The sequence below is a fragment of the Saccoglossus kowalevskii genome, chromosome 1 (assembly GCF_978046115.1).
Source record: "Saccoglossus kowalevskii chromosome 1, keSacKowa6.1, whole genome shotgun sequence".
In the NCBI taxonomy this organism is placed as follows: Eukaryota; Metazoa; Hemichordata; class Enteropneusta; family Harrimaniidae; genus Saccoglossus; species Saccoglossus kowalevskii.
Window position 1 is genome coordinate 48,909,546 of NC_140641.1, and position 22,780 is coordinate 48,932,325.

Below are 22,780 nucleotides of genomic sequence, written 5' to 3' on the forward strand. Positions count from 1 at the left end.
CTTAGAACAATATAAACGGAAAAGAGTACACGTATTTTACTTTCTTTCAGTTACAGGAGTTTTCTGGCACACTATATCAGGCGGGAGAGACACATCATAGCGTTTCGACCACCTTGGAAAAGTCACTTCCGTGTTGTCACTGCCCATCAATCGCTCCATCAACTGCCTCGATGATGTCTCCCCGTTCATATGTGAAAGTGGCCATACTGATACAATTGCGGGGGAAAATTAACAAATCGTGTACGCTTCTACAACGTTCGACGAAATGCCGTAACTGAAAATTCAACTGGACAGTTGTTTTTACAAGACTAAGACTGCATAAATGTCACATTTGCATATCCCTACGCGTAAGAGCGAAGTGAAAAGGCCGTTCCAGATTGAATACTCGTGTTAAAATATGACGATAAAGACAACTTCACGGAGCTCTAAACTAAATAACAGTATATGTTTATTGTCATAATTATAGAGTATATAAAGAACTCATCGTGAAAAACAAAAAAAATAAGAAAGTATTTATGAGTACTTCGTCTTAGGCCCTGTCTTAGGCATTGCTTTCTAATCTAGCTTATCTAACTTTTTAAGACCCATATCAAAACAAGTAAACAAACTCCACATGACGTCGAGATTGTATCTAGGTTATTGGAGTCACGGTTACTAAATCTTTTTTGGTAACCGTGTTGGAGTGTTGTTCCCGTAATGGTTCATATTAGTTACCTTATTTGCATAAGCTTTTCCATCAATATCTCAAGTCAAGTAATGTTGAATTAATTTTTAATGTGTCTCCAATACTCTCAGCACACAGGAGTTTTTTTCTAAGCTTTCTTTGATCTTTTTAAAATCTGTGTCCCTCCCAAAATGGACCTTCTATAGTTCCATGTGGTCTGCCCCATCACAACCAGTAGTAATTCATATGAAAAATAAAAATTTTACAGTAATTTATCAATTTATTGAATCTTATTTCTTTCTATCATAGGCTTGTCCGGAAGTCTGTTGTATCTCTTCTGAATTTATTTATTTGTGTGCTTTTTGTATGTATTCAGTAAATTGAAAACACTCTTATATTGTTCAGACTGAAATTTCATTTAAATTAGCAGCTTTCCAATAAAATGACGTGTTGATATTGATGTATTGAAGATAAAAAAAAATTAACTGGATGAGCGCATTCAGCGACCTGCACCTCCATTGATCACTTTCTATAGCCACATAGTTTTCTATTGTATGTACAGGTACGTTTTACATTGTGCATAACAGATCGAGGTCATCTTTATTGAACTTTACTTGGAGGTTAAATAACAAATAAAACACAAACATTTTGTATCGAAATTGGTAAAGGCAAAATGACGACCTTTTTCGAACACGCCGACCTAGACTGATGAACTGAGGAGTATTATGTTGAGGCATGGAACTATAGTTCCATGGTTGAGGTAAGTCATCGACAATTTCCGGTAGACAGGTATTAAAATATTTCGCCATAATGTACGTGTTAACAGGGTCGGTTCCATTATGGGTTATGCATTAATTCTGTAAAGTGGTTCTTGTGCTATGTACATCATAATTTGAACATCAAGATCGCTTGTATATCCACAACTCCAAAAGTGCATACTTGTTCGATCGTGGTGGGCGTGTAAGTAGTGTTTGATACACTCTCAATGATTGCATTCAACATGGCCGCGTCTACCAGCGTCCGCTTATACTACAGTAATACGAAACCATGCTGTTTCTTTAATTAGAATGGTTGCTGTTTGATTAGTGAAAGTATTAACGAACTGAGTCAATTTATTATATAGCAGCATTTCGTACTTCTCTTTCGTTTTCGTTTTCCGTGTTTCGAGATTGCAAGTGTATTATACCATGGGAATGCCGTAAATAGTGACGTGTGTACACTAGTATTGTGGGCTACTGCCAATTAGGCTAGATGATATGGATGTATAGACGTACACATATAATGGCTCGGATCGTGACGTGTGTGTGTACTATGTAAACCGTTTTCGGGCTACTGGCAATGGTGGTTACCGTGGGTGTACACTTCTGTATGTAAACGAGAATGACGTGGAGCGTGCCATGTGTTGCCTGGGCTGTACATTTCTTTTTGTGAACGAGAATGGCGTGGTGTAATGTATCCACAAAAGAAACACAAGATCAAGGCAGTAACAGGTTTATTTTGGTTACGGAGCTTACAAACATGGCGGGCATCTCCAGGGGTATTAGGCTAAATGAAGAATCAGCGATTCACGAATTGTGCAATGACTGTTTTTAATTGCTATTTTATTTGCAAGAAATAGCGTTTGTTGTTAGAATGTTAGAATTAGTTTGTTGTTGTTAGAATTAGAATGTCCAAGAAATGTCATTCATGCATGCTAGCCTCAGCACTCACACTTAATGATTTGATGCAGTTTATTTGGCATGCTTTTTAATTGAGTAATTAGACAATGAAGATAGTATTATATATCCAACATGTTATATATTTTCTGAAAGCTTATTATACAAACTTTGTAAAACTTGTCTTTATTTTAAATATCCAGAGTGCGTTTTTGATTTTGGGTCAAAAATATGCTTTTTTGGGCAAAAGTGGTTTAAAAAAAAATAGCTTAAAAACTTCAAGTCCGTTTGTGGGTAAAATTACATCACTGGATACATTGGTATACTACTAATTCAAATGCGTCCGCTCATCTTTTTAACGGCTATCAAAATCGCACAGCATAAACTCAAAGTTCACTATTTTCTATTTTTGCATAATTTATATATCTATATTAATTGCGGACTTGTTATTTTTGTTCCACTCGCCGTAATAAACTGTCCGGACGCATTTTGAAGGGGGAGCACCTTGTCAATAATATGTGAAAATTTTAAGGCAAATGGCCAAAGCGTCTATCCGCTATTTTAAATTAAAACCCAAGAATTCACCAAAAATAGAAGACAAGAAAAAGGCTAATTTGCACATTTGCGTGTTCAACCGGGAATTAATGCTTTGTCATACTTCGTCTGACTTTCTAGACTATTGAAATTGAAAGTTTATGTCTATACGTTGACATTTGATGTAAAATCGTTGAATCAGAACAACTGCTCTTGAATATATAAATCATAAACACGTCATTTGTACCAGTGTTTTAATGGGGTCGGTAAAAACACGAGGCAATGTCCAGTAAATATGACGTCATCTCATGAATTATTAAACAGGGGGCGGTCCTAAGAAGGTGACCTTTTATCACGACCAAAACATCATGGCTTCTCTTCCATGTATTTTCAATAAAAAATCTACGAGTATTTCAGAGCCTATGGTTTACCAAGAAGAGTACAAAGTGGGATATTAAATTATTTATTCTCGATGATGTTTATGTAGTATTGAGAACCAACTCCAGGAAGCGAACGCACAGTAATGAATAATCGCGTAACCCTAGAATGAGGGGAGGCAAGGGGGTAGCTGGTACAGTTTTACGGGAAATAAAAAGGGCTTTTCACAATTTACGAAGAAAAAAAAGACGTTTTTACAGTTTACAGTGTTAACAAATGGAACATTGAATGGTCCGAAGAGCTCTCCGACTCAAATTCTCCGCCATTGCTGCGCCGTGTGAAGAGACGCATGCGCATATTACCCTCGTAATGCTCCTCATTCGGTTAGAGGGCCTTTTACGTCTTGACATTCAATTTTGTAGTGAATTGTGTCATCTAGTCGTTTTACAGTTTCTAAAATGTAATTTCCCTGGATTATTCTTTACGATTTTTTTATTTGGATGTGAATTTTTGTACGTACGAGAAAAATGACACATTTTTACAGTGTACGAAAAAAAATATTTGATTGATTACGTTGTACGTCCAGCCTGTGATTACAGAATTACGGAATTTATTTTTTCTATTTACGTTGTACGAACAAAAAAATATTGCAATTACGTTGAACGAAAATAACCCTTGCCCCCCCCTCTAGAATTGAAACGCGAGGCACAGAAGTTTTGTTCAGCGTTTCCAATCCTATTTTTCCCACTACAACATATTTGTTAAAAGAAATATTTGAATTCTGTTTGTTTTTTAAGGAGGCAATTTTTTTATTGTTTTTATATTTCCAATTTTGGTACGCCCTATTCAGCGATTTTCTAAGACAGTCGCAGACAATCAGCGCACGGATGCACGTACACAACATGCTGCTGTACTACCGGCGACGGTCGGGTGTATGGAAAACGAAGACCGAAGACCTAAGACCCTGGAAAACGAAGACCCTGGAAAACGAAGACCCTGGAAAACGAAGACCCCGGAATGTTCCTATGACGCCAATGATACACGAATTCGCCCAATATCGGGCATTTACTTTCATTGTGAACTCGTTAACAAAATTCCCGTACGAATTTCATTGCGAATTCTTCATAATATATTATTTTCATACACATTTGCGGATAAAATCAATGTAAAACCCAGTAGTATGCCTAATTTCATCTTGGTTTCGTTTACAGCCAAAACAAGGTCAGCTTGGACGTTCAGTTGCGAGACGTAACAAAAAAACGCAGGCAGTGATAAATTTCGAAAATAAAAATACAAAATAAACGCAATCAGAGGCGCCGACCACGCGCGTTGGAAGTAAATAGAACGCGTTGTGACACAGTCTTACCAGCGTCTTTCGCTCACGCAATATAATAATGCTATATCCCAACGCTGTTACAATATTTACCAGCTCGCATGATAACTATGACATTATGAAGGATAACTGACAAATTAGATAAATGTACAGATAATATGAGAATAGTCGCACTTGAAAGTGCGTTCCGAGAAGTATCATTCAGCGGCACTCTGAATGTACCCGTTATATTGACGTAATCAATGCATGAACAAAAAGGGGGCGGTACTTGCATAAATTATATGTTGTGCGAAAGTGACCTCGAAGCCAGGGTACAACGCATTTACATTCTCATCCATAATATCGAAGACACTGCTCCAAATCGGAAAATGTATTAGGTTATTTATATTACAACTAGTGTTACAAAACCGCGGTAAACTGTGCACAAAATCACAACATGCGACCCCTACCACCGGAAATAGTACTGTTATGAAACTGTTGACTCTTATTTAATTTACATATCATCTGTCAATCAGGAACCGCTAAGTGGCGTGAATATGCAAATCATCCCTCAAACATAAACAAAACGTAAACAGCGCTTCATAATAATAGTTTAAATGTGTTTTAAAGTTGGTTTTAATGATTATTTTTAAATTATTTTTAACAAAATATGGATATGAAACCCATCGTACAGGAAAGCCAAAAAAGCAAAAACGGTCAAAAATGAGAAAAAAACTGCATCTTATCCTTAAATGTCTTTGGTTGTCTGTATGAAATTGTAATCTATAAATAAAGTGCTTGATTAAACTTTGTAACTATACATGCGAATATATATTCAAAATGCAAGTACTTCTAATAAGCACCAAATACCAGTATACGTATTGGAACCGGGAAGGTATTTCCATTGTCTTCGAGGGGCTACAATTGAATTACATCCTCGTGTTGGATTAAATATGTTTGTAGTGAAATTAAGTATATCACGTTATTGAACGAGATCGCAATTAAATTAAGTACATCGCGCTATTATATGAGTTCGCAGTAGAATTATGCATGTCGTTATTATACGAGTACGTAAATAAATCATTACGTACGGTACTCACCATAATTAAACGAGGTCAGGATGGAATTGCAAATTCAATCATGTGTCAGTAAAGTTGACTTCGTAGTTCCATTGGACACGTTTTAATCAGTAACGTGACAATATGCATTTTTATTCTGACATAATTTAATCATGCCATTTAATGACGATGACCAATAGCGACGTAATTCCATGCGATCGGGGCATACGTAATTTCATTTGGTTACTATTTAATAACGTCACGCAATTTATTTAAGAACTCATTTAATAATATGACGTGATTGATTAGATTGAACAGAACCATACACGCAACGTTACTGATCGAAAAATAATTTACATATGTTACATATGTTTAGTAAAATGCAATTATACATATACGTATTATTTCGCATTCAATATACGCACGTTGTGATTTCACAACGAAAATAAGTACTTCACGTTGTAATTTCACAATTAAAAGTAGTTAGTTTAATTTATTATGAAGAATTTCGTACGGGAAGTTAGTTCACAATGAAAGTAAATGCCCGATATTGGGCGAATTCGTATATCATTGGCGTCATAGGAACATTCCATGGTCTTCGTTTTCCTTGGTCTTCGTTTTCCATGGTCTTCGTTTTCCAGGGTCTTCGTTTTCCAGGGTCTTCGTTTTCCATGGTCTTCGTTTTCCAGGGCCTTCGTTTTCCAGGGTCTTCGTTTTCCAGGGTCTTAGGTCTTCGGTCTTCGTTTTCCAGGGTCTTCGTTTTCCATACACCCGGCGACGGTCGCCTGCAAAAAGAGAGTTCCAGCACACACCGTAAAAGTTCTAAAATTTCGACCGGTTTTTAAATAATTGGTTTTGGAAATCTGACATGTTTTTAGAGTGCAAAACTAAGGTGCATTTTCGAGCGGTCGAATTTTCTGAATAGAAATCAGGAAATGAAAAAATGGGGATGCTAGACAGTGTGCTTCGTTAGTTTTGAAAAAATGGATTGTCCGTCAAATTGACGTAAACTTCCCCATTTTTCACGGTAAAAGCAAAGGTCGTGGCCGAGTTGTAGGCTAAAAAAATCAAAATCAAAACAAAGTCATCAATCAGTAAGTATTATGACAAGGAATTGTCAATCACAAAATGTTTTCTTTCACGGAATGCTCAGCAGAAGTAAGGTGGGTCACGACGTCACTTCCGGTTTACTTCCTACTTTGCGTCATTGACGCTGCAGTTCGGCGTCTTCTACACTAAAACTGGGGAGAAAAAAACGTTCTGTTAACGTATATAGTTGGGAAAGAAACATTGAAGACTAATTTCACTGAAAGGAGTTTCCTAACATTTCCTTTTATCTTGTATTCTGGTGAATATTTCATTACTATTTCTGGCTTGAACGGGTTCGATTTTGCGCGTCTAACAGCCATAGAACACACAGGTTCTAGTAAGTTTATAAAGTTAGTCATTTATAATAGAAACTAATGCTTTGGCATGTAGGTAAGGATTGCACTTTTCTAACGCAAGTCATGTTTATTTTAATCTAATTAACTGAACATGTTATGCGGAGTCGGGCGTGAAACGTCTTATTAAAGTAACCAAGTGACTGACGCATAACTTTGTTAACCGACTGGGTCTTGTAGTTCGAACATATTCGAATATGCAAATTAGTCGTTGTGTAGTCACCGGAAGCGCTGTCCCAGCACAAACCTGTGTCCATTGACGCTGCAGGTCGGCGTTCTTTCAACACCGATCTGACGCATATCGCGCAAGGTGTGTCGGGAGTTTGTTCGAAATTTCGAATGTTTAGAAGTGAATCGTCGGCCGGCACGTATTTTACGGGTATATCAAATCGTTTCATGGGCATGTTTACTAAAAAACGATAAATAAAACTTAGAAATATTGTAAGGACATACTGGCCCCAAAATTGGACAAATTTGCAATAAGTTTACGCTGCTAATGTCTGGTTCGGAAGGCGTTTTACGTGTGATTTACTTGCGCTCAAGGACGTTCTATTTTCGAACTAGTTGAAACCGGAAATAACGCAACTACTTTCGAACTTCAAACACAAATTTTATTATCGTTATTATGTGTTAGTTTCTGTTGTTTCAAAAAATGAATTATGTATGACAATAATATTTCACTAAATAAACAACATTTCACAAAAATATGTGATTAAAAGGCAACCCAAATTGTAAAAAGCAATATCAAGTTCCGCGTATAAACACTGTTGTAAAGAGCCGCGGAGCGGAATTTTAGCCAAAATCGGCTAGTAAGGCGTCATATGACACAGGTTTTTGGCTGGTTCCCGCCTCAAGTGTCATGGCAGGGGGGGGGGGGAGTTGCATGACACAATTGGTTGAAATAATCGCCTCATTTGCATAAAGTAATATTCATGAGCAATGAAAAACTCGTTTTTTCAGTAATATTGTGCCAAAATGCTTTCCGATAGCATACATGTTAGTTCTAAATTGACTGATTCTATCGTTACGAGCTGAAAAAATAATCGGAAAAATGATGTAAAGGTATTTTTTGAGACACGTTTTCGATCAGACTCCAGCTAACTGTTGAAAGTAAGCACAGATTTTCTCTTTACCTTGATCATAGCAAGTTACGAAATTCATGGAGAATGCAGAGGCACGTTTAAATTTCACTCTAGTACTATTGCTCAAAATTGCTCAAAATGTTTTCGGTGACTTTTATCAGTGACAAGTTACCTAATTAGTATGCATTTCGAGAAACCACAGTGTGTGTGCATGCGCAGTTTGAAATGGAACAGTTTTGAACGCAATAAAATCACGCGTAGAACTCAGGCTCCAGCAAGAAATTGTGGCGTCAAACTGGTTGTCGGTTGAATTGTTTTGCAATAGACAATAATTTTGGAGCCTGTAGTTGTCTATGAAATGTTTCTAAGTTTTGTTGAGGATTATTCTGTAAAGAAATTGCTGAAATTATTTCATCTGTTCGTAAACGGGACGTTGTTGCTTTGACGATGGGCTACTGACGACTGACGTCGAAACGTTCCATTCAGATCTGATGGCGCCCTCTCGTGCCAATCCCCCCCCCCCCCGTGTCATGGCGTACCAAGCCACAAGAGGCCGGTAACTAGTAATGAATCCGGCATTCCGTTACTTTCTCGTTGCTTGTTCTATTTCCCTTGGTTACCTGACGGCAGCGCTTACGCTCGTGGCCGTTCAGGGGTTTCCTTTTACTTTCGAAAGTTGGGTGAATAAAAAACTGTTTCTTTTGTTATAAATTTTCACAGAAACAGCGAGGAATGTCAGAAACATCTCAAATGTGTAAATCTAAGCAGGCAGTATGTTTGAGCATGGCTTTATTGTAGTATTATAGACATGTTTACGCAGAACGGAACTTGGAATGTTTTCAAATTACATCACTCAGTCACGTGCCTTCCGGCCGGAAAAAAAATTGCGCGATTTGGGCTCAGTTTGTTCTTACAAGTTTTCTAAGTTTCATTTATCATTATTTAGTAAACAGGTCTCTGAAACGATTCAATATATCCGTAAAATACGTGCCAATCGACGATTGACTTCGAAACGTTCGAAATTTCGAACAAACTCCCGGCACACCTTGCTCGATATGCGTCAGATCGGTGTAGAAGACGCCGAACTGCAGCGTCAATGCAAATTAGTTCTATGCAAAGCTGCTTTGTGCAGTGATGATAAGTAACGCGTATCGAGCGGAGTTCGAGCACAGACCTGTGTCATACGACGCCCGTTGTGTCGTCACAGGAAGCGCTGTTCCAGCATAGACAAAAGGCTTTTGACAGTACGTGGCGTGATGGCCTATACTGGAATCTGCAAAAATATGGTATAAATGGTAGTTTCTATAATACAATTAAAAGTATGTATAGCGGGGTGGTTTACACTGTAAAAACAGGCAAAGAGTTGACAAGTAAATTTGGGTCATTGACTGGGGTGAAACAGGGTTGCAATATTAGCCCAACATTATTTAGTCTGTACATGAATAGTTTGCCTGAAAAGATAATGTCTGCCAATGGTAACCCACCTGAAATAAAGAATAAGAAATTAGGTTGTATTATGTTTGCAGATGATGTCTTGATTCTATCGCAGTCGCAGGAAGGTATGCAAAACAGCTTAGATGCTTTGGCAGAATATAGTGATGCATGGAAATTAACTGTAAATTTAAGCAAAACAAAATTAATGATCTTTAATAAAAGAAACCAAATTGTCAAACATAAATCTGTTTTTTATAAAGGAAATGAAATTGATGTGGTTGGAAGCTACAATTATTTACTAATAGTTTTTACATCAAATGGAAAGTTTAAATTGGCTTGTAAGACTCTAAAAGAAAAAGCAATGAAAGCAATGTTCTTACTAAAACCACAGTCCCTCAACTGTGCTAAAACAAACAAACAAACACTCAATTTTATCTCAAACCTCAAAATAAGCACAGCTCTAAACCTATTTGATAAATTGATAGCACCCATCATTAGCTATGGGTGTGAAGTATGGGGAGAAGAAGTCATTAAAAATAGCGATATTATTGAAAATGTTAACTACTCTTTCTGCAGATTACTCTTGGAGGTTAAAAAGAATGCTACTAAGCTTGCAAATCTTAGGGGACTTGGGAAGATGCCCTCTTGCCATAAAAATTAACACACAAATAATTAAATTCTGGTTCAGATCAAAACTCCCAGAGACGCCCAAGTTAATAAAAAACACCTTTGATGAGGTCAATACAGTAAAAACTGGGTGGACAAAAAATGTCGACAAAATAATCAGTGACAACAATCTTAATAATGCAATAAAACAACAAATAAAAAAGACGAAACCACTTCAAACCAAGACTATCTCTGCTTTACTTAAAGAGAATTATATGATAAAATGGAAAGAAGCTCTATTTGATGACAACAGGGCAAATGGTGGAACAAACAAATTGGCAAATTATAGAACATTCAAAACACAGTTTAAAATGGAAAAATATTTAACAACAATGAATAATATCAAACTGAGATACTCCCTATGCCAGTTCAGAATCTTTGATCACAAACTTCATATTGAAACTGGCAGGCATTGCAAAACTCCAACAAATGAAAGGGTCTGTAAATACTGTGATAAAAAGCAGATTGAAGATGAAATAGATTTCCTTATGCACTGCAGTCTTTACAATACACACAGAATTAAATTATTCAAGTACTGTAAGGAAATTATACTAAATTGTAGTAAGTTAAATGAACAGGAGAAATTCGAGGCAATTATGAAATATTGTTCAGGAATAAGAACTGCACAATATATACAAAAATGTATGCAAATGAGATGTGAGCAACTCCACCAAAATTAGACTAAAAATATTCTTTCCACCATAATTATGACTCTAATGTGATTTTTTTTACCTAAACAATATTAGCTAGTATATTGTATTGTATTGTATTGTATTGTATTGTACCGTATAAGTTTATTATGATCCTTTGCGTGTTTGTAATATCATTTAGCTTTATTTAGCATTTTGTGTAGTTGATTAACTTTACTGTATCTTAGTGTAGTTTAGTTTATTTAATCTTATACTATTTTATTTTATTTTTTTGTATCTTTATTTTATTGTCATATGACCATAGGACAACTCACTGTAGTTCGTTTTATTGTTGAATGAATGAATAAATGAATAAATAAATAAATAAATAAATAAATAAATAAATAAATAAATAAATAAATAAATAAATAAATATGACGCCTTACTAGCCGATTTTGGCTAAAATAGCGCTCCGCCGCCTCTTTACACTAGTGTAATTAAAAAGCAACTTAAATAGGAAAAAGAAGTATCAAGTAATTCAGTCTTGTAAATAACAGAAACTAACACATGGAGTGCGTTCGCGTCGTCGCCTCGGGGTGACCTGGGGTGCCTCGCGTCTGCCCAGTTTTCGTTCGACTGCTAGGTGACGCCACAACTGGGGCGACTCGGGGCAGTTTTTACTGCCCCTGCTTACAGAGCCGGGGAAGTTTGTGAAAAAGATAGCGAACGACGAAATCTATAGGTAAAAAGGTGTTTAGGTGATTTTCTCAAACATAAAATGCAACTGGGCGTGATTTTAAAATAAATTTTGTACATTTTACATGAGTTTCGTTCGCATGGCAACAGACCAATACGATCACGTGATACTACTTTCCCGGATTACGTTCGAGTAAACTTCTTCCTCGGGAAACCTTTTACGTTGCCACGGGTCACTACTGCCACGTCACTCGGGGCACCCCGGTGGAGCGACGCACTCCACGTATTTCTATGGGCTCTGCGCGCGCTTCTGGGGAACGCGGAACGCCGAGCGAAGAGCCGGTGAAAATTTTAGAAAACAACAGGAACTCAACTTTGAAGTAATCCTGAACAATCAAATACGTTACACATACAGGGATAATCTTGTTACACTGTTCAGGGGAGTCGCAATAACCATCCCGAAGTACCGTTTTCTGAGAGTTTTCGGTCTTTGTGTTCATCGTGATGGTTGCCATGCGGTGAAAATGCCCGGATGTCCGCCACGAGAATATCCAGTATGTGTCAAAACGGTGAGGAAATTAAATATAGATATAATGGCGCAGTATCTAGTTTGTGTGTACATTTACTACGAATATTATTTCTTGAATCTTCCAAAGCAGAGTGTATCACTGATTCAACACTTTTGTCTTAGACTACCGCCCTTGCTCTACTATGAGCATTCCGTGAAGGAAAACATTTTGTAATTGACAGTTTTTGATTCGAATTAAACCAACGTAAATCATTGAGTGTGAGAGCTGACAGGCTAGCATGCATGAATGAAATTTCTTGGATATCCTTATTCTTAATTTTTGAAAAAAAACACACACAAAAAAACGCTATTTCTTGCAAATAAAATAGCAATTAAAAATAGTTATTGCACAATTCTTGATCCTTGATTCTTCAATTAGCCTAACCCCCATCTCCAGGAGCAGACAACACTCGTTAAGGGGCGTCTTAAATGGCTAACTATGATAAGGTCAACGGTCATCTCACAAGTACAATGAAAAGTGAATATACCACACTTCCCTTTCCTTAAGCTTTTGAATACATACAAATGCTATTTGTGTGCATAATAGTTCTGCAATTTGCCTTCAATAAAAACGAAACGTAACGAAAGTTACAATAATATAAATAACAATTAACCTAACTAGAAGGGAGAGGTTTTCCAGCACAAATCACCCTCGCTAGTGAATCTTCAGCATTCACCTTCCCTGCTCTGAGTTTGCTCTGAACTACAAAATTAAGGTTGCTCAAACAGTTTTTTTTTTCAAAGTAAGAACTCATTACTAACTGTAATAAACAATTTACAAATCTAAACGTTCTGGTGCTCTTTTAATTTGAGTTGAACCTCGTAACTCAACAGGTTTTGATGTACTAGGTAAATTTCTTAAATCTGATGATTTTGGAATTATGCTATCAGGGATTTTGGGTACACCAATCTGTGTAGTGGCTGGAATAAACGGAATATCACTACTGACTATTTCACTATCACTATGTGAATCTAACTTGGTATCAGCACTAAGATCTAACACTGACTTTCTGAGACGGTCTGCATGGCGTCTTATTGTGCATTTATCAGGGGGAAAATCTCTACTCCGGGGTTCTCCACACGTGTCAGGGGGGAAACTCGTCTCGTCTCTCTATCTCGTCCCCTTGAGGTACGGGATCGGGAAAGTCACTTTAACTTACAGTCAAATAAGGCACACACAACGAAATACGTTTCAACTCTCGTCTTAGTCGATCAATCGAGCACTCTATAAGACACAGCACCCTGGGGAAAAGTCCCCAAGACTCTCACAAGGCTGAACCAAGACTCGCCCAAGACTGGACTGCCTCAAGGCTCGCCCCTGGACTGGACTCTTGACTCTCAGACTGCCTCTCTCTACTGTGTCTATCGTACTGTGCTCGTCAAGACCAACTCAAACTCTCTTTATTCATTTTCAAAACTCTAACCAATTACAAAACAGTAAAAGACTCTAGGGCGTAACCTTCAATCATAAAGCCAATCACACTAAGTACTGAATACGTCATATCTTTTGATTAATCGTTCACTACATTAATAACTATGGAAACCAACTGTCAGAATCGCGACGGTTATCTGGTAATTAGTTCCAAATCACTGAGCCAAGTTCCGTCCAAAACATAAAATAGGCCTGAACGATGACAGACATAACACAGCAATTCAGCTAATAATCAGCTAATTAAGTCGGTCAACAGATAGCAAAAACAAATTTATGACACATCCATCAAGTAATTTAACTATAAAAGAAGAACCTTCATTTCCAATGACTATGCCATTTAACCAACGTACACCATATCTAAAATTATTTGCAAATATGGTATCTCCAATAGAGAATCCTCTCCCTTTCGAGTGTGTATCATGCCATAATTTCTAAGTTGTCTGTGCACGTACTCCCATCTTTTTGTTATACATGCATATTCCCATCTGTGTGCTACATAACATCTTATCTTGTAATATGAGCTCATTGCCTGATATAACTTGGTCCATGGTTACAATTCAGTTCTTCTACTAGTAACCGTGCTTGGTTGTAGAACCAGTTGATATGAGTGATGTCACGGCTCGCTATATCAACGAACCGATGGTGAACCCGCATTTGCCTGGTGTTTGCGCTCATGACTTCAAAAGCATATAGAAGGTGCGTTTCCTGAAGCGTTTCATCTTCTAACACTGCAACAAGTTTTTACCAAACACTTCAGCGTGGTGATACCAAGGTGGAATATGATTTCACATATGGTGCAATTCCTGGAATTGCAATAGAGAGGGTTCAGGTCGAAATACGATATATAGTGTGTTCATGTTTCGTCTGATATTTCTGTGGTATTCTGCTGCTGTAACTAATGCAAGATTTGTTCTGAAATTCAGTGTATTGTGTGCACTCCAGGGTTATTCGTTTTTTGCTGAAAACATCCCTATTTTTTAATGGCAGATTCGACCTAGTTTCACTTCAACTGGGAAATCTGCATTGTCACTTGAATGAGAGCTAATTAAACACATTTTCCAGACCGTAACCGTAGTATGTAATAGCCAAATTTAACAGCATATTACATGATTTTACTCACAATGTCAACATGGAAAGAGGCTATTGCATTTTACGCAGGAACAACTGGTAATCTGTATTTGGAACTGGGTAACGCCACAACGTCGCCAGCAGAAACCTCCTGGTACTTTGATGTTGATGGTTGCGCCTCCATGGCAATCGTTAATTTTACTGCAGGGATCTTCCGAGAGCCTTTCAGGGTTTATAAAAATGCAGTTTCCAGGTGGTAAACATACATCAAGTTCTCTCAATCGTAGTATTCCATGTGAGGTACACCTAATATGCTTAAAATGTCGCTGAACGATTTGAACCAGATAAAAATAGCAGACGAAAATTTGTTTACAAAATAAAAATAGTTTGGTTGCCAATGGAAACAAGCCGGTAGGCTGGTTGGCGATCTGCTCCGCTCAAAAACAAGCAATATGTCTTCGACTGTTGCAATTGTAGGACATGAACGTGAAGCTAACGTCGGTTTGTATAACTAAAACCGGGCACCATAAACGAAGTTCGCAAAAAAAAAACATTCAGTCTTTAGAAGTCACTTTATTGTATTGTATTGTACGCATTCTGCTGTTAAATTTATTATTTACAACCGTTTGGCAATAGTATTTTTCTAGACTGGAGGCAGCATTTACATTCCATTCAAAGTTGCGTTGGGATTACGTTGATACAGGGCTTAGTCTTTTCCACGAAGCGAAATGAAACGAAACGAAACAAAATAAAACTATATCAAATTTTGTAACGACATCGAAAATCGTCATGTCATAGAAATAAATTTCTCGAGAATATTTAGTTTGCAGCTCAATAAATACGAGTAACTAACATGACAGCTCAATAAATAAATACGATTAACTATAACATGGCATGACAGCCATTTCGATTGACAAAACATGGAACGAACAAAACGAGCCAGATAGCTCCAAAACTACTCAAACGAGTCACAAACGAATCAAAATTAGAAAAAATATAAAAAAGGGTGAGCGATCAGCCAATTTTGAAAGAATACTTCGAACTGGCAGTTGGGGGCGCTATCCCCAAACGACACAATAAATTAATAAAAATCTCTTGATATTATGAGCAAGTAAATAGTAAATAATTATAACGCAATAAACAAACTAATGCATAATAATTTTAAGTAATAAATATTTTTTAACAAAATAAACACTATACTAGATAATTAATAAGAAGTAACCAGTGAATTAACTAATGAAATAAGGCATCGCAATAATGATTAATTAAATACATAAATAAAGTCTGAACCTACTATTTCCAAGCTGTGCTAGAAATGGGAAAAATAAACATAAGGCATAAAAAAATCGTCTAGTAAGAATAAAAATACTGTGAAATTACAATAAAAATAAAAGGCGCTATTTATTATGTTGCTCGGCATCGCCCGGCCTGTACCTTAAAGATGGAGGGATATTACAACACGTTTTTCACAAAGGAGAGTTAGTCCAGTCAATATACTGCTATTTTAGGCCCAACCCACAACAAATTGCAATAAAAACAAAACATGGTGGGAAATGTTGTAGTTGACCTCCTATAAGACATACTTAAAGTCTCATAAAATCCAAAATGTATATTCTTCTACATTTAGTGTATACATTGTGCCCGGCAGCTGCCATATATGGTTACATTGACGTGATACTTTGTAGATGAAGTGTGCAATTACCAGTACGCTCTGCCTTAATAAATTTGCACAAAATATCTAACATATCCATATATTGAAACCATAGACATGCAGTACGAGATTGTCTCAAAGATGATTTTCTTATTCAATTTTAACAACAAAATGTTTGAGAGTATCTGAGGAGCAACATTCCTCCACTGAAACTTCCTTCTTTATCACTTTATCAAGAAGTCTTTGCAGTTCCGAAACATAATCTATTGGTTGTATTCCTGTTTGTGTACAAGTTCTTTCAATGCTGTCACTTGTCTGTCCATTATGATAATTATGTTCTTGTACATCAACAAAGGCATCAGTACAACCTGTAACTTCTCTCTCTCTCCATCTTTTTCGCCACCGTCAGCATGAGAAGGTAGTGGTAAGTTGAAAGCTTTTGTCATTAACAATGCATACAATGCAGACAGAACCAGAAGATGACCACGAACTGCACGCGAAACTGCTTTTCTACTGATCATATGGCTTACAGCATTATCTGCGAACACTAACTCCAAAACTTCTACAAGGCCATATCCTTTCATTAAGTGGCCAATACAGCCAAGAAAGCTCATCTCAGTGTGAAATGGCCGAAGTCGCAATACCAATCTTTGGATATCACTTTCGGTTGGTTCATCATGCAGAATGCACATGGCTTTCCACCAGAGTGGTTGGTCAAAAGTCACAACAGGCGTTATATCTTACTTCCTTGCATGTGATGCCACAAAGCACAATGTTGAGTAAACACATGATACATCACTTGGGTTCATGTCTATCATCGGTAGAAAAACAACAGAAGACTTCCCAGGGTGATTGCTTTGGTGGATCATTTGCATAATACCTGACCAGCCCGGCCTCTCAGGCTTAAGTAACCAGGATAATTTCCACAAAACATCAACCTAGGCTGTTAGATCTGTCATTTCCAGGCAGAGTAACCCACTGTAAATCAAGGGCCATCTGAAACTCTCATTTGGTTGTTTATAAAAATGAATATTGATACGTCCAACAGCTGCTATTTCTTCTGAAGTAACACTTTGGTTTCTTGGGACACGAAATTTTATATTTGCACTACGGGGAGTAATTGCTGCAATTACTCCCATTCTATGGAATATGTTCTTCCCATCAATGGTTCTTATGTTGTGGTCAACATTATCTGCTACATATTGTCCAAACTGTCCTGGAACACAACCAGGAATACTTACATCCTTAACAAGTGCTGCACTGTGTTCATAATTTTGAACTTCTGCATATGAAGAACAAAACCCATGCTGATGCAAAGAGTCAATCAAGAATCTAGAGCCAAAATGATGGTGCATTTGCACTGCAAGTCCTATCTGCAATAGAGAAATTATAGCTCTAGGTCTTGCAGCCTGCATAATTGCATGTGCAATAGACACAATCTTTAAGTTCTTGTCCTTACCACTAAATATGGTATCTAACAGCAACTTGAGGGATGTATGTAAACATGTTAGACCTGTTTCAATGGATGACATTTCATTGCTACCTGGATACACATAATTTCTGGTGACACAGGCTTTTATGTCATTTCTCACAATCTTTGCAGCAGCAGTAACAAGTCTCAATTTTTCTATATCTGGATCTTCTTTTTAGGGGTCTAGTAAAAATCGGGAAGAGTGTGTGAGGCTGTTTGTCTTAATGTCACAATATCTGCTCGGCCATCTAGTTCAGCAAAAATAACACCTTCACCAAAGTATTCTTGTATTTTCTTCTTCATGTAGAATGCTATGGATCGTAATCTGATTCCTGAAGAAACTCTTCCATCTTGTTTGTAAGATCTTGTATAGTGAGTTGTTCTTCGTCATTCTCTTCAAAATAGCTGACAACTTCGTCAAAGGCATGTGACCTTTCAACATCTTCTGGTCTACCAAATTTAATCTTCTTAGATGGCTCACTATCCAAACAGACAACATAGCAGCGTGGAATTCCTTTCCTTGTTCTTGCTCCCTTTACACCTAATGTCACAATGCCACTTTCTCCTGAAACTGCCTTGCTACAAATTGCACAGCTATCCATTATTGCCCTTAAATCAGTAACTGCAATCCTGAAATATTGGAAAAGTAATATTGAATTAAAATTTTTGCTTATATTTCACCTACCAGTATAATTTGTTTAAAGGTATATTTAAGGATAAGAATTTTTCAACAATTAAACACAATTACATTTGTAATGAGGGGTGAAAAAACTAAAAGCATTCAATCAAACTAAAACAAAATACCTTAGCATGTGATAATAAATCCTGACTAAAGAATATACCTACTTTTAACTAAATAAACTGCAGGTCTTAGTCAATAAATATTAGATTCTATCTACTGTTCGTTGAATAAACTCTGGTTTTTGAAAGCAGTTTTTACTTCTTAATACTGCCTATATTTAATATCAAAAGAGAAGCAAGTCATTAGAAAGTTTTTAAAATGCATATATTAATAGGCCAAATATTTCTTTTTGACTGGCCAGGAGGTCGATACTATATGTCTATTTTTCTCCGAGGGGCAGACACCCACAGCATCCTAATAGACCGTTTTGTGGGTGACTGTCTGTCCCGAGGGAATAGACATAATGGTCACTCAGTAAGTGTTGTTATTACATACCGCCGTTTGCTTTGCTCACATGGCTTGTATTCGCCGCCATTATGAATTACCGCCTGCACAACATCACGTCTTATGTGAGAGGTGTTCAGTCGGGAGCGCTTTATTATCAAATAGCATTTGTCAGCGTATGAGCCAATCACTGCACATAATCTGAACATAGTATGTAATAATCTACTTTAGTGACCACAGTTCATAATGGGTTGAAACATGTTTTATCATAACAATATGCAAAGAAAGCAGTGGGTACTGTTTTTTTATTCACATGCCCAGAATACTGTAATAATTAAATCCAATTGCATCACCTTCGTAGTAATTCCGTCACTGGCATAAGAAAAGTTTGTTGAAATTGAAAATGTCACAGCTAAAGTCCATTTAAGAAACATTTAACTTAATTTTAATGTGAAGCAATGAGAATCATAAGTATAATGTGCTTATTTTATGAAGTATCTATCAACTACTTTGATTTATAAGATTTAATCTCAAAAACTATTTTTTACCAAAAAATGCTTTTTTCAAGGAAATTAGAGGTCAAATTTAGACATGATCCACCCATGATTTCATGGGACTTTCAGTATGTTATACAGCATGAAAAATGCTGTACAACACACTTGGTCTCATTTTTATTGCAATTTGTTGTAGGTCATGTCACATATTGACTGGACTAAGTCTGAGACTCGCGCGTTGTAAAATTGCGTTGTGATAAGGGCGACCAGTACATTTTGCTGGGAGTGAATTTTTAAGCAACGAAACTTGAGGGGTTTGTTGTATTTAGATCGCAAAACGGACTTTGTTTGTCTGAATCACTGTGGACGACGCTATAAAAAATATGGAGTTGAACATTACAAATGTTGGAAGGTAAAAAGACAATTACTTTGTTCTTAAGTTTTGAGCTGGATTTCGTCACGATGGTGCATCTGTAATATTGTCTTCGCTCTCTTATAGGAGTAAGTTATTTTTTTTTACAAAATCTACTCACGAGTTTTTAATGAAAAATCCCCGATAGAATAAATATCACTGCGCACATCGCGCGTGATTGTTAAACATCTAAACGCTCAAAAGAGTAAAGGGTGTCATGTGAAACGTTATGTTGATTGTTTCTGTCTCATACCTGGTGGCCACTACTTGTCGCGCTTTCTACTGGTTAGTTAAATGCGTCCATGCAACAACATGATTTTAACACTATTTTTATATCACATGAACAAATAGAGCGTACTCGGGTTTACATTGATATAACTATGGAACTATAAATAGTTCCAAGATATAACCCAGATCACTCAAAGGTAAAATGTTTTTAAATATTATCGATCGGTCATCCTCGATCATTATGAGATGACCGCGATTGGTCATGTGTTACATTAGCCCTGCAATCATCCGCCCATGCGACATGATACATTGAGTGATATGATGCCAAGTATGCCAATTCAATACGATACACAAACTATTTAACGCATTATGCCTGCAGACTCCGTACTCCGTACCGTTAAAACGGTATATATATTATTAGTTTGTGCAACTATCTGAAGCTGTTGGCTTATGTACTCGCCTGGCGTCTGCTAAAAGATGAGAAAATGTGTTAAAATGTGTGTTACTCACTCACCAAGTAACGCTCTTGGTAAACTGTTGTTTGGGAGTGAAAGTGACTTTCATGTTGCTCAAAGTGTTAGGGCGATGCCATGGTGTTATGGATGCCATAATAAGTCACATGACACGTAGAGAAGTTTCACTACCACAGGCTACGAAACTCCAGTGGTAATGTTATTCTTGAAACTGATAATTTAATTTCGACTGATTAATTTCCACGTCGTGGTGAATTATATAGGTCAAATGTCACAGTGATCATTCCAATCAAGCAGCACGACGAACTACGACGAACTAGCCACTAAGTCCGCGAGACAAAACAGCTGTGATCGAAGTAAAGAAAATATCTATAAAACAACGATTGTAGCCTTTAGTATCAACACAATCAATTCGGATTACAAGGTATTCTGGTATTTAACATAAACAACTTTACTTGAGGGTGCGACTGAATGTGTGGCATGACGTGAATTTCGTATCTGATGTGTACTCTGTTTTGATTCCTAAGATCTGGAGGAAAAGCAAATAGGTAACCGTACCTTGAAAATACTTTGTATCTGTACCCTATATCGCGTTTCCCTGAAAGTGAATTGTATGATAACTCTGTACATGCTTGAATTAAACCACTTAACAAATATTGTGATTTTTCTATGTAATGCAGCAGCTACAAACTTTAACCTCACGTTTTTCCAATAGGGTAGTGACATAGTTACCGTGGTAGGTGTGACGTCACAGATAATACAATAACACCCATTATTTTTAATGTAAGGCACCTTAAATGTGTCAGTTGTTAACATATATACGTAACCACGTTGCATTACACATACTGAACAGATACAGTCAACGTCAACCATCATATGTGTCCAGTTATATAATATATTTGGGACAATGTAATACAGGAAAGGTTACACCATACATATACTGTGTGCCTCAGTAAAATGTTTTAATTATATATGTAGCATTGGATATGCCCAGAAGTGGGCCCACTATGCTCATTCACATTACGTTTACAGGTAGTGTTTATCGGGATTGAAAAGAATGACATAACATATCTTTTACACGTGGCGGGGTATCCGAGATTTCATGCTATAAATTCCAGTTTTTGGAAGAATGAGCTATATTATGAGCGTTGCTTGTTGAACTATGACGTACCATTCATGCGAGAACGGTTATTGGCTGCGTTGGCTCCCGTCCGTAGAAAAAACATTGTCTGACTGTTCTTTCTAAATATGAAAGTAGTTTTTTTAGCCGCTCATTTCAAAATCCTATTTTTAAAAACCAAATGTCACTACTACAGGCAAAGCTTTGAAAATCACAGCTAAACTCTAAATCTAAATTGCTTACTGCTAATTAATTTATTGAAATTACGTCACAAGCCAAATACTAGTAGTTTCGGAAAACTTAGGTTAGCCATGGACCAATTTATTATTTGCTGATGTATTATAATTGTGCATTAGTGTCTTTATCATTTTATTATTTACTTACGTACATGTATTCATTACGATTATTTATTTATTTAGTTATTGTGTTGAAATCGGCTAATTAGCGAGATGGGAACAGCGCCTCCAACTGCCAGGTCAAAGTATCCTTTCAAAATGGCTGATCGCTCACCCTTTGATTTAGTGTCTAATTTTGGTTCGTTTGTTACTCATTTGGCTCGTTTTGGAGTAGTTTGGCTCGTTTTGGGTCGATTGGCTCGTTCCATGTTTTGTCCATGGCCTTTTGGAAATATTAAACATATGCACGCCATGTCAGCACAAATGATTCGAGCTGCAAAGTAGGCGGAAAAGAGGTGGAAACTAAATATCCCCGACAAATTTATTTCTGTGACGTGGCGATGTTTGAAGACTAAGCCTTGATACAGTGTAACAATAATGTCGGCGCCGGTGATCTCTTACCAGTGTGAAACGTAGCCAAAATAAAAGCCATGACCATTTAAACACTGCTATTACAAGACTGGTATGAGGTAATACATTTGGGGCGAAACTATTCAAAAAAACAGTTTTTGGCTGTTACAATGGTAGCGGTGGGCCAGGATTGTTTTTCCAATTAGTGACGGTACGACCTGCCTGTCAAGTATGAACAAAATCAGCCAAGCCAAAAAACAAGCTGGTAGGCTGGTTGGCGAACCGCTCCGCTCAAAAACAAGCAATACGTTTTTGGCTGTTTCCATGGTGTTACATAAACGTGAAGCTAACGTCGGTTTATAACTAAATGGGCCCGTATACGGAGTTCGCAAACACCATTCAGTCTTTAGAAGTCACTTAGTTTATTACTAGGACCATAGT

The 22,780-nt window shown here is 37.0% G+C and overlaps 2 protein-coding genes across 2 annotated transcripts in view; both read left to right on the forward strand.

Moving 5' to 3' along the window:
* The first annotated feature begins 1,287 nt into the window (after positions 1–1,287).
* LOC100369453 (CD151 antigen-like) overlaps positions 1,288–22,780 on the forward strand; it is a 40,835-nt gene continuing 19,342 nt past the window's right edge. The window contains exon 1 of the mRNA XM_006812988.3: positions 1,288–1,424. The gene's annotated coding sequence lies outside the window, so the exon portion shown is untranslated. The remainder of the gene's footprint in view (positions 1,425–22,780) is intronic.
* On the forward strand, positions 9,588–10,220 carry LOC144345240 (uncharacterized). The gene has a single exon (XM_078006826.2). The coding sequence runs from the start codon at positions 9,588–9,590 to the stop codon at positions 10,218–10,220; it is 633 nt and encodes a 210-aa protein (XP_077862952.2).